Source organism: Lathamus discolor, chromosome 18, assembly GCF_037157495.1.
Source record: "Lathamus discolor isolate bLatDis1 chromosome 18, bLatDis1.hap1, whole genome shotgun sequence".
In the NCBI taxonomy this organism is placed as follows: domain Eukaryota; kingdom Metazoa; phylum Chordata; class Aves; order Psittaciformes; family Psittacidae; genus Lathamus; species Lathamus discolor.
In genome coordinates this window covers 779,547-792,089 of record NC_088901.1, presented here as the reverse complement: position 1 = coordinate 792,089, position 12,543 = coordinate 779,547, and the positions used below count along the sequence as shown (strand labels likewise).

At 48.2% G+C, this 12,543-nt stretch overlaps 1 protein-coding gene across 2 annotated transcripts in view; it reads left to right on the top strand.

Moving 5' to 3' along the window:
* The window catches only part of CSMD2 (CUB and Sushi multiple domains 2), a 292,865-nt gene that overhangs the window by 19,930 nt on the left and 260,392 nt on the right, over positions 1-12,543 (top strand). For both annotated transcript variants that reach the window (XM_065698010.1, XM_065698009.1), the window contains exon 2: positions 11,811-12,066. In XM_065698010.1, coding sequence (XP_065554082.1) covers positions 11,910-12,066 — 157 coding nt within the window. In that variant the 5' untranslated portion in view covers positions 11,811-11,909. The remainder of the gene's footprint in view (positions 1-11,810; positions 12,067-12,543) is intronic.

Genomic DNA, 12,543 nt, shown 5'->3' with positions numbered 1-12,543 from the left:
AAGAATAGGACCATTGAAAGTGTCTTTGTAATAAATTTGTGAATGGTGAAGAGTCAACAAGAGTAAAATGGAAATGATCCCTTTTAAGAAGAGCTGCTTTTGTGATGCTTGCTAAATGCACGCAAGATGGGCAGTGCAGGTCACAGCGATGCTGTGTCTTGGCTGTCCTTTACTCCCAACATGCTGTCCTATGGCACTGGATGTTACCTGTGGTACTCTCACTGTACGTGGCATGTTACAGGGCTTCAGGGATTTTTGGAACAAATCCCTTGAGCCAGAGCAGTCCAGGTGGTTTCCATGGGTTTGGACCATTTGGTGAGTGAGCTGACTATGGAAGGGGAAGCACATTTCCTCTCAGGAGCCATTGCAGCTTGTTAGAGTGAAGGGCTGTCAGTGATGCTTCTGCTTTCTCTTCCCAGATTTGCTGCTGAGAGCACAAACTTTGCGAGTCAGAAGCACTTTCACACTTGAGTTTCCTGGCTGGGGAGGCTGTGGGAGCAGTGGTGCTCTTCCACTAGGATGTGGTAGTGCAGCTCCAGCCTTGTGCAGGGAAGCTGGGGGGAGGAAATCTGACCCTACCTCTGTCATCCTCATGGAGCATTTGATATGTTGGAGTGAGATTCAAATTCAGGTCCCCTGATGATATTCCAGCTGTTGGAGCATCTCATGGTCTGTCATGTGCTTAGCCTCGTAATCCTTTTCCTGGTAAAAAGACCTATTGCCACTGGTAGAATGAGGGAGGAGTCAGTGTACCACGGGCCAAGCCTCACCTACAGTGATGCTATGACTGAGCAGAAGACAAAAGCCTTGACACTGTGGCTCAGCATGTTAATATCTGAAGTGTTTCTTATTTCCCTTTGTCTCAGCCTTTCTCCCTGCTCGTATTGACTGTGTGAGCTATAGAGTGCTCTAGAAAATAACCAGCTGTTTCGTTAAGTGGATTTGGTCTATCCTTCAAGTTGACAGACGATTTTTATTATGTACTATTACTTAATGAACTCTTTTGTGGCAAATGTAATTCAATACAGATTCTGATTTCCAGTTTGTCATCAGTCCTTTTATAAAGGAAGAAAAATGGAAAAGGGCTTGATGATTCCTTTATCTTGTTATGCTAATTGCATTAGGAATATTGGAGAAAAACAGCCAGTGGATTTAACAGAAGAAAAATCCAATCTTCTATTCTACTTCAAGAAAATGGGAGTTTACTGGGGCAGAACGTATCTGAATTCAGCCAAAGCAAATTCTGATCCAAGTTTAGGTTTTGAAAAATGTAAGTAAATAATTATTTTGTTCTGTGAAATTCTTTTTGAAAGGAAGCCTGCAACAGATATAGTGGAGGATATGGGCGAGTTTACAAAAGACACAAGGATTTGGCCAGGGAGCAGCATGTGGCATCAAGTAGTAATGGGAGGTAGTAGAAGGGAGTTGCAGAAGGGGTCGAGCTCTGTATGCCTGCAGAGGTTAAGTGTGTTTGGTCCCATCAGCTCCTCCAGGAACGAATGGTGCTCTACATCCTGTAGGACCTGTAACTGTGATGTGCCCAGACTTTGTTACGCAGTGTAAGGAGTTAATTTTGCATCTTGATGTGTATGGGTGCAGTAATCTTAACCAAAGAGTAGATCTCTGAATTTAAGAGCGGGCTGATTTGCCTACTACTGGGTGTAGGGCTGGATGATTGCAAGCTGTCAGATCCTGGTGACAGAGACCTTGTTCAGTAGTTTTAAGGCTGGGAGAGGCTGCTGTGGTAATTTGTTCTGACGTGTATCATGCAGGCTGTAGGATCCCATCTAATCACTCTTCTGCTTCTGACCCAGCAGACTGTGGCTGAAATCCAGCAGACACACAGCCAGTGTCAGGCTCCAGAAGCTATTTTGCAGGGGCAAGGGCTCGTTGTCAAAAGTTAGAGCCTGGAAATTCCTCAATTAAATAACCATGGAATATAGTTAATCAGGATTCTCCACACAAGGTTTATGGCTTGATTATCTTTGATAGTAAAAACCAGATTCCCATCTGGATTAGTGTTAAGAGGTAATAACAGGTACGTGTCATACATGGAGCTGCACCACCCAGCTACTGAATGTATTTGTGTTAATCTCTCTTTGAATATACTACTGGAGTTACTGCCTCTGAAATCTGCGGCCAAGACTCATTTCTGTCCATCGTCGTTACTGCACCAACACTCAGTTCTAAACAGCTCAGGCATTTGTCATAAATAAAACATTTTTATTATTTGTATTCATCTTCCAAACAACAGAAAAGCCCCTTCTTATTCTGTCATCCTAAGAAAAACCCATTTCAGATGAATTGTCATGCAGCTGCTCCATACTGTATAAATCATAGGGGATTATTCTAGATGGAAATAGTCACTTTGGGGGAAACATGAAATCCTTATAGGACCCTAGGACTTAAACAGGTAGATAAGAGCGTTCTCTGGATAGTGGGGTAGAAAAACAGGCTTCACTTAAAATTTGCCAATGTTGTTGCTGGTAACGTAGTTGAGGTGAGGTGTCACAGCTCCTCCAGGCACGGCCCCGAGCCTGAAACAGAAAACGCAGTCAAGCTGCAGGGGTTGCATCTGTCTCCCGAATTACTGCTTTTCCCTCCTAATAATAGAACTCTTGGAGATCCTTTCTTGGGGATGTGTGATGTGATTTCTGGGAAGGCGCTCTATGGGGGAGGTATGTAAGTATGTGCTGTTCCTGTCTCTCCCGTAAGCATTTAACAGAAGATGATTTACACAACTTGAATTTCCAGAGATGATTCTCCCAGACCTTTGGAATATGTTGATTTTTAACTGCAGTTTTTATAGAAAGGCAGCAAAATGAATCCTTTAATTTCATGCTGACAGTGTCAAAATATTTTGGTTCCTGTCATGCTGAAGCATTTCTCTTTTTCAGTTAAAGTGTTTATGCTTTTAATCCATAATATCGATTGGAAGTTGTAGGTGGCATCTCCTATAGCACAGTGCTGCAGATTCCTTCACCCCACTTCAGTTACTGTGGTTTTGCATCAATTACGTTACAATTTAGACTTTATGGTAAGTCTTGTCTTTGGTTTGGATTTGGAATTTGGTTGGAATGTAACTATGAAACCCAACTGCTGAGTGTATCTTTAGCTCTGTGCGGGTTTACAGCAGCTAACACACGCTCCTAAACACCAGGAAGCAAATCTGCATGGCCATACCCTTGGGAAGGGGAAAATGGGAGTTGGATCCCATTCCTGGCCATCGGTGGCAGGTCCTGGATGTTGCTGTGCAGCGTGGCGGGGCTGATCGGCTGGTACGGGTACGCCGGCGGAACCAGGGTGATGTAGTTCACTATGGGAGTGTGAGGTGGTGGGAAAATCTGCTGTGGGCTGTATGGAGGCACCTGGGGAGGCAAGAGAAATAGGTTGCAGTTAAGAACAAGATGTGGGGCAGGAGCACTGCTGAGGCAGGAAGGCCACAGGTGCAAGCTGGGGTTGCAAACTGCTTTGTCAGACACACGCCGTGGTGTCTCCCAGTTCTTATCCAGAACCGGAGCACAAGCAGCGAGTGCTCTCAGTGAGAGGCTCAAGGCCTTCTCTCGAGCTGTTTGCAGCACGCAGTGCTCCAGCAGACTGTTAACATCTCACACTTCAGCATCTTGTCCCCAGATCTGTTTTTGCGGCGGTAGCAATGTCAGTCCTGGCACATGAGAAACTGCTCTGGCTTCTCTTGTGCTCAGCATCTGCGCTCTGCAGATTAAAGCATGTTCGTAACCGCTGAGACGTACCTGTCCCGAGTAGCATGCGAAGGAGGGGTGCAGAGCTTGCTGGAACGGGATCCTCACTCTCTGATACGGACCCTGTTAAGCAGATACGAGACATGATTTCTAAGCCATTCTGAGTGAGTCCGTTAATGAAATTTGTGTGAGCTTTTTATAGGAACGTTATGCTCGGAGGTAAGTGTATTTCCTAGCTTTGGGCAAAAGTCTCTGAAGTCTGAGCCCTCCAGAGTAAGGGTCTGCTTCCTACTCTCTGTTCTGCCTTTGGACATATCCAGTTCCCAGGTGGCTGCTGAGAGGTGGATGGGTTGGGTGCACATCCTCTGCTGAGTAGGTATCTGCTGTGCCAACTACTCATTGACTTAATGGAGAAAGGAAAATTCTTGGACTCCCTTGGAGCTCCGTCTGGGAAAACGTGTGCTCTGAGTCATGTGTGCCCACTCTGTCTCTTACAACGGGCTGGTGACAGCTTCTGACGGCTGTGGGCTGAACAGAGGGTATCAAAGGGAACAAGGGGAGCACAGCCCAGGGAAAGCTGTGGCTGCACAGTTATTACCAGAGAAATGCTTGTAATAAATTGTGTTAAAATATTTGTAAGTCAAGGGGCAAACTATTCGCAAATAAAGGGATCGCAACTGTAAAAGGCGCAAGTATTTGTCAGTAAAAAGATGCAAAAGGGAACTGATGAAGGTGGAGAGGTTTGGGGCTGTTCTACTCTTCTCACACAGTGCGGGTCAGTGTTGTGTTACCTGAAACTGTGGAAAGTGGTTGGGAAAGATGGAAACTAGAGGGAAGCTCAGACTCTGCCACACCGGCTGGTTCAGTCCTGTCATCACTGAAGCAGTAGCAAAGCCTGCAGTACTTGTGTTGTATTTAACACTTCTCTTATCCAATGTTCCAGTAGTTACTGTAAAACAAAACAAGGTTAAAGCTATTAATAAACATGCATTCTCTTCATGCATCTGTAGAACGTTTGCAGTTACGAGGACACGATTTGCCTCTAAGCAACATCTAAGCTGCCTGTTGCTTTGCAGGCTGTGGTTCTGCAACGCGGCGCCCCAAACTCAGCAACTGGTGGTTCAAATGCACTTGTTGGGGGCTGTTATACTGTGACCCACAGGACCTGGAATAAAGCCAGTTGCCTGAGCCATGACAACAAATCGCATTGTGAGGATAGAACAGGAACATTTGCCTAAAGTTCAGAACTCATAGATAAGAATATTGCAACAGAGAATAGGTTTGGTTGTGTCTCATTGCTGTAGCTGAGACACTTAAACAGCAGATCTGGACACGGACAGCTGTTTTTGCCTGCTCTAAGATGCTTTGAGGAATGTAGTTATTGATACTTGGTAGAAGTCAGGATCCTTCAAATGTCTCACAGTGGGAACCCAAAAGTCATGACATAAAAAAGGAACCCCAAACAAAATAAACCCTAACAAACCCCCTGAAATAACAAGTCAGAAACAGCACCTCCCCCCAAGAAATAACACTGAGCCCCAAAACAGGCCTCTAGGATGAGCAAGTACCTAAATCTCTATAATCATGACTTTCCTATTTCTACTCTGTTTCAGCGTGTGAGAAGGACACTGGGTAGGTGCTGGTTAGAGGGCAGGGAGATACCAGCATCCTTGTATAACATGGGAATCCTCGGATGGGATGAGCATTGGGCAGTTTTCAGTCTCTTGCATGAGGCTTGGGAAAGGCATCGCCATAGGGCAGCTTGTGCTTCATGCCTTAGTTTTCCTATGACTCCCAGGTGATGTTCAGGGACCATGCCCAGATTCATACCTGCATTCTTGGTGACTGCATCGAAACTGGGTTTGGAGCAAGTCTTGGCAAGCGGTGGGAGCTGCTCCTTTTGTCCTGTGGCTTCACTTTCTGCTGTAGCTGTTGATGACGCTGCTGTAGGGCTCTGGGCAGAGCTGACTTCCTTCACCACCTTTGTTTCCTCAGCCACTACCTGACTGCCCATGCCTTTGGCTGGGTCTGTGTCCTTCAGTACCAGTGGCACCTCCAGCTTGCTGCTCTCTGTGTCTGTCACGTTGCGATCCTCCGGCCCCTTGGAGTTCTTGTGGGAATTTGCTGAGCACAGAAGGCCGGTGATAACAGATTTAGCAGAAAGCTGAGCCTCACAGAGAGCTCTTAATTTCCTCTCCCTTTCTTTGTTTCCAATCATTGCTCTGTATATGCTTTCAAGTCCCTCTGGTTCATTCAGCAAGTCGTTGCTGTAAGAAAGTGAAAAGTGTTAAAGGAGGTTTGACTTAAAACTGAGTCTGATCAAGATTCCTAAGCCTTACATTTCTCGAGTGTTCTATGTAAGATTCAGGTGTTCCTTCTCAACCAGAATAAGGTTCACCTTTCTCTCTATGCCCTGACTGTAGTTGGAGAGAGTTGAGGTAGCAACTACACTTGTTTCCCTTTGGCCACTGATGCTATTGCAGCTGATGAATTGGGTACCAGCTTTACTGACAGTTGGTATATACTGAAAGATTCTTCTTAATTTTTCTCTAAGTTTTTCAGGAGTACAGGTAGTCAGGGCACTACTCAAAGGCAGCAAACTGACCTTATGGCTGTCTCACCGGAATTGATTTATTTTAAAGCATTTCCTTGAGCTTGATAGTCATTTGGTACATTTTCAGCATTCCAGCTTGGCGGCTGTTGGAAGGTGCAGGGACTCTGGGGTCTGTGAGCAAGCGATGATCATCGCGCCCTGCTGCAGGAGTGTGTGTGCAGAGGGCACTGTTGAGAGAAGTGCCTTCGTGAGCTGCCGAAGGTAACTCAACTCAGTGGGTGGGTAGAGGAGTGTTGTTCTGAGCTCAGGGATGGTACTTCAGCCATGGACTTTGCTGTCTTTTTAATTTCATCTGAACCGAAGCTGCTGGGTTTGTCTCTGGTCTTTGTGCTTGTCTCAGTCCCTGCCTTCATTGCAGGGATCCCAAAGCTCATAACTCTCATTAAAGTAGGAAACCAAACCCTGTTTTGATCTGCTGTCTGCCCAGTTGCACTTGCGTGTAATTGCATGTTGAGTGGGCTAGAAGTTATGTTGGTGAAGCTGGCCGGTAGACTTACTGCTGACGACCAGGTCTGTATTGCTTTAAGAGTAAAATGTTTTAAGAGATCCAATTAGGAATGTTGGTATCTGATAGTCGTTCCCTGGTCTGTATGATGTTGTCTTTCCTAAGACAACTGACAGGACCAGAATCTGTGGCTGATGAGCATGTGCTAATTGTAAAGATACTTTAGCTGTGTAATTTAACCTACCACTATAGGCAACTCCATGGGCTTCCTGGTGGTTCTGCAGTTACCCATTTTCCCTTTTCCTGTATTTGTTCTGGAGACTGTTAACATCTTGGCTTATTTAAGACATGGAGGAGAAAGGGAAGGAGCCAGTGCTTGATGCTGTGATCCCGGTTTCTGCCTGGCATCACTGTAGGTGCTTCCCTTTCCTTGTCTCCTCTATGAAATGATCTATTTCCCCCGCAGTGAAGCTGGCTATGGTAAAGATGAAATGACCATTTACACTCCTTCATGTGCCAGGCAAGGCGGGGCAGGCCCACACGATGTGTTGTGTGGACGTTAGGAACTGGACGCGTGCTAAAGCTTTGCTGGGTTTATAAATGTTGCTGTTTCTGTTTTGGGAGCCCACAGTAAATATTGTGCCACTGCTGTGAAGAGCACGCTTCCCTCTTACCATTATTTGTCCTGGGAAACATGATTTGGCATAAATTTTTCAGTGCTAAATCCAGCTTTTCTTTGTAAAGATCAGCTGTTTACAGTAGCTTCCTTATAACACTTTAATTTTCGATTTTGCTCCTTTGAATGCTGCTTTCACTTCTTCCTGTAAATATTTTGATGTGTGTGGTTGTTTTTCTTTAACTGTGGTGGGGAAGCGAATGCAGCAGCTGCTTTATGGTGCTTCAGAATTTGAAGTAGTCAGATTTCATGGGACACACTTCTTTTTTTCCCCAAAGAATACTTGTTATAGTGGAAAAAAAGGAATAATTTGCCTGATGAGGAGGCAGTCGATGTACCCTGTGCCCCAGGCTTTCGTTTCCGCAGGTTACACCAGCCCGCCTCGCAAAGGTGCGAAGAGGAAAGGAGCCGATTGCTCTGCTGGAGCCTGGGCAATGCTTGAAGGGCACTTACTTGCTCTGGGATGTGGTGGTGTCTGTCCACAGGCTCTCCAGCAGCTCTGAGCAGAGCCCGTGCTGCTGCGGGGCCGCCAGCAATGGCGCCTGCAGCTCCTCAGGCAGTTGTTGGACGCGCTTCCAGATCTCATGGCAAGTCTCATCCAAGCCGTCCTGGGGAGTGTTGCTGTGGATCCAGATGTGCCTAGGGAAGGGTCCCAGCGGGAACGGACCCTCCGGTGTTCCTTCTGAAGCTGAAAAGCCGTTCCTGCCAGGGAGCATCCTTCAGCCTCCTGCATCCACAACGGTCCTTCTGGAGGAGGTGCTTTGTGTTGGTTCTGCCGAGCCATGGCAACCGCGGAACCTTGGGGCTGGGCAGCTGGAGGAGCGCTGCAGCTGGAAGCAGCCGCTGCCCTTCCAGCCCCGGGACAGGGCTGTGTCCTTCAGCATGGCTCAGAGCCTTCGCTGCAGAAACAGGCTCCGGTCTTCAGTGTTCGGCTGCCCCTGAGCTCCCGATTGCTCCCACTGTGTCTGCAGGTGGCTTGAGCCTCGTGGAGCACAGAGCCAAGGGCTGTTCCTCTGCTCTCTTCCCTTCTTTTGCCCTCAGTCCCTTGCCTTACTGCTGTCCGGAGGTGATGAGCAGAGGCCTTGCGCAAGGGAAGCGGTGCAGACGGAAAGGGTGTTCTCCTTCGTATTTACTCTTATTTTGCCATAGCGCAAAGAGGAGGGGCAGCATCCTTGTGTGTGGCCCATCTAGCACCATATTCCATCCCATTAGCCCCCATGTAAGCTCTTCTTTCCACTGCCATGGAAAAAGAGCTTGTTCTCAGTATTGGAGCTTGCTTATTTTTCGGCATCATGGATATGGGATTTTGCTTTGGGTACAGATTCTTTTCGACATCCTCTGTGGCATTTTGCGTGCTGGGCTAAAAAACTTGAGCTGGATGTGAAAATACAAGGCAAAGTGTCTTTTTAAGTATCAAAGATATGTGCACACCTTCAGATGCAACACTATATTTTTTTTGCTACCAAAAAGCATTACACTGTACACTGAGGTCTTGGCTCTGTACTGAACTCTTTTCAGATAATCCAGAACTGGACTCTCCTGTCATGTAAGTTAAATGGTGACTGGAGTTCCTTGCTAATAAAGGTATTATTCATAGCTAACCCTTAACTCATGGTTATGCCTGGATAAATGTTCTTTTTTCACCTAATAGTGATAAAATGTGGTTAAGAGAGAGCGAATGAAATTAATTGTGCGGCTTTTGAGTGGTCCTCCCCCCCCAGTGCCAAATTACTAATTCCAGTACTTAAAATTGCATGGAACAGCATCATGGTCCCAGTGCCCTCTACGGGTTCCCCCTGTCACCACAGTGGTTGCAGTGATGAGTCAGGGCACCTGCCTGTGGCCTTTGGGCATGATGCATGTAGGAATGCTCCGCGGATTAACCTGGAACTCGGGCGTGTTGCAGTTGCTGCGATTTATTTCCTTTGGAGGACTCACAGAGCAGCTCGGGCTGTTTTGGCAGGGAGGGTGAGGTACTGTGGGAGCAATGGAACATAAAGAGGTTGGCTGAATACCTGCAGAGGACGTGGAAGGCAGCAGTGAGGGACCAGAGTCCCCTTGGCCGAGCTGTGACTGCGGGTGGCAGTGCCGAGCAGAGCTCGGTGCTCGCACTGAAGGCAGGGTTTGAGTTCCCTTTTAGTATGGGTGATTCTGCAGGGTGAGAAGCAGAGGGAGTGGTAGGGGTTAGAAATGGGCTGTGAACCAGAACGTGCAAGTGGCTCCTTGTTAGGGATGGGTTGTAATCAAAGGGGTCAGTGGTTGGTTTCTGTTGCATTCATCACTCTTGTCCGTTCAGCACATACAGTATTTTTGGGAGCGAGCTAGACCCTAAACCGTGGTGGTTTTGAGAAGGGAGCTTACTTGGCAGGAAACTCTGGATTTGAAATAAATATGATTTCATGAACTGGGCATAAAGTGGGATTGTATCTCCTCAATGATGTTATTATGCTGTGGATTGTTCCTGATGCAGGGCTAGCTGACTTTGGCTGAGCCCGTACCCTGCGGGTGCGCAGCAACCAAGTCACATCTTCAGCTGAATGCAATACTGGGATGGGGGGATTCTTTAAGGAGAAGAGCTGTATAAGGGATAACCAGTGTATGGAGCTGTGAAGTGTGGTACCCTGGTCTCTGATCCTTTTCTGTTTGGATCTGTGCCTTTGAACAATAAGGTCTATTTGAATAGGATACTGCAGTTTAAACAGACATAAAGCAACTCTTTCATGTAACAGCCCTGGTTGCCTTGGCTCTTGGCATCGGTTCACAATGTAGGCAGTGGAAGGATTGAAATGCAGAGGGGACCCAGGGAAAGTGAGGGAGAAAGGACTGAGGGTGGAGGGACAGGTTTGCAAGCCCTCGGTATAACTTGGGGTTTAGCTGTCGAACAAGCTCATGCAGGGCAACTGGAACAAGACTCGAGAGGGGTTTTGCAGCAAGAAACCGCAGCAAATGCAAGGCGCTGAGGCAGGGGGATGGGTGGCGAGCGCGGGGCGAGCCGGGTGCTGGGGGGCTCAGCACCAGGTCCTGCTCCCGGCTCCTGCTGCTGGGCTCCTCTGCTGCCCTGCCTCGGCAGCCTCCCGGGGCGAGGAAAGGGGAAGAGGAGGGGTAGGGATGGAGGAGGGGGGTCTGGAAACCTCCCCTTGTCTGCCTGCAGGACCGCTGGTTGCGGGAGAGGGCCTGCTCCTTGTCTGTGAACCGGAGGGGAAGCACAGGAGCAGCTTCTGGCCGAGGGGGAGGGAGGATATTCGAGTCCATCTCTTACATTTATTCTTTTCCTTAAAGCTTTGCTGTCACATTTGACTTATTTTTTTCATCCACAGAACTGAGCATCATTACCACGATAATTAAGTTCCTGAATGTGCCTTTAACAGACAGCATTTTTCCCCATCTTGCGTGTAGCTACAGAGACAAATGCACTAAGAGATGCTTAAATGAAAAGGGGGTGGTGGAGAAATACCCCTCTCACCCCTTCTGTAGGGGCAGCAGCACCACGGCCAAGCATGCCTGTTGGCTCAGGGGCCAGCACAGCCTTTTCCACCTCCAGAACACCTCCTGACCCATTCCCACCATTGCCAGGGCATTGCTGGATCCACGCTGCGAGGACCACTTGCGGACCGGGGGGGTTAAAATGGCTCTTTCATGATGTCTCTTGCGTTTGTGGCAAAATTTGCTTCATCACAAAAACAGTGTCAATACCATCAAGTTGTTTACAGAGCACGGAGGAGGGGTGGGGGGTGCCGGGAGCCTGCGTTGCTCTCGCAGATGTCTTAATAGCAGCGATGCTACGTGGCTGCGTGTGTACATATGCACACCACGCTCTGATCCAGGCAAAATGGGGGGCTCTGGGACTGGTTCCTACATGAGAAACCTGTAGTGTGCCTTCCAGATAAACGCAGTGCTAAAGGCTGATGTGGGGCTTGGTGATGTGGGTAGGGTGGGTGCTGGTGGGAGGATTGTGCCGGGTTTGGGGAAGCAAAACCGAGGCAGATCTGTTGGGTGGCTGCAGAGCAGCCCCTCGCAGCACCCGTGCCCTCTCCCCTCCCCAGCATTTAGTGAAGAGGAGAGCAGAGATACGGGAATGATTAATCAACTGGCTAATAAAAAAGTATAAATCCCGGGGGACTGTGTGCTGCTAATGCCGAGGAGCTGGCTCGGAGACAGCCACCGGGAGGGACGAGCCAGCCCTCCTCTCCTTGCCTTGCCTCTCCTCTCCTCTCCCCGAGCTGCTGCCACACTTGGTTCATTCCAGCTGCAGCAGCTCAGAGCCTTCCATGCGGTGGGATTTTTTTTTTCTGGGCTGAAAAAAAATCAAAAAAAGAATATTCCCCAGCCTGACCTCGTTTTTTCCCCCCTTTTCCCTCTCTCCTCTCCATCCAGCCGAGCCGAGGACTAGCCCAGAGCCAAGGGGAAGAAAAAAGGGGGGAAAACCCAACAGCAGCCAACCCCCAGCACGCCCCATTCCTGCTGCCCTTTGACATGCAACCTTCCTTGGGATGGGACGAGCCGGGATGCAGCTGCAGCTTCGGAGAGAACTGGGGGAAATTGGGGATCTTTGCTGTCATGACGGTGGAGCTGAGCTCCTGGAGCCGGGTGCTGCTGCTCTCCGTGGGGCTGCTGACGGTCTCGGTCACTGGTAAGTGGAATGCAGAAAGCTGGCAACTTTAGGGGCATTTTTCCTCCTGCTCCTTGGATCAAAGGAGCACTGTTAATCCTCTTTGGAGGTGGGGGGGATGACACTGTGTGTGTGTGCACACACTTGTGTGACAGCACACGCTTCCCTGTCGTGTTCAATAGGGAGTATGTTTTCTTCAGACCTTTGTAGCTCTGTGCAAGATAGTTTCCTTCTGTAGCCCTTGGGAGCAACAATTTCAAGCGATGGGGTAATAGAAGGTGGCTTTATTTGATCGCGTTCCCCTGCTCTGGTGGGTCAGATCACTTGTGCACAGTTGCTGTGTGATATGGAAGATGACTGTGAAAAATGCCTTCACGGTTTCTCCCTCCGTCTTCTCCTTGCATCTTAATTCAGTGTTTGTCCATAGCGGATAAAACAGATTTAGAATGCCTTGTCTGAAGATGCAAATGCTTTTCTCTTATTCCTCCTGCCCTTATG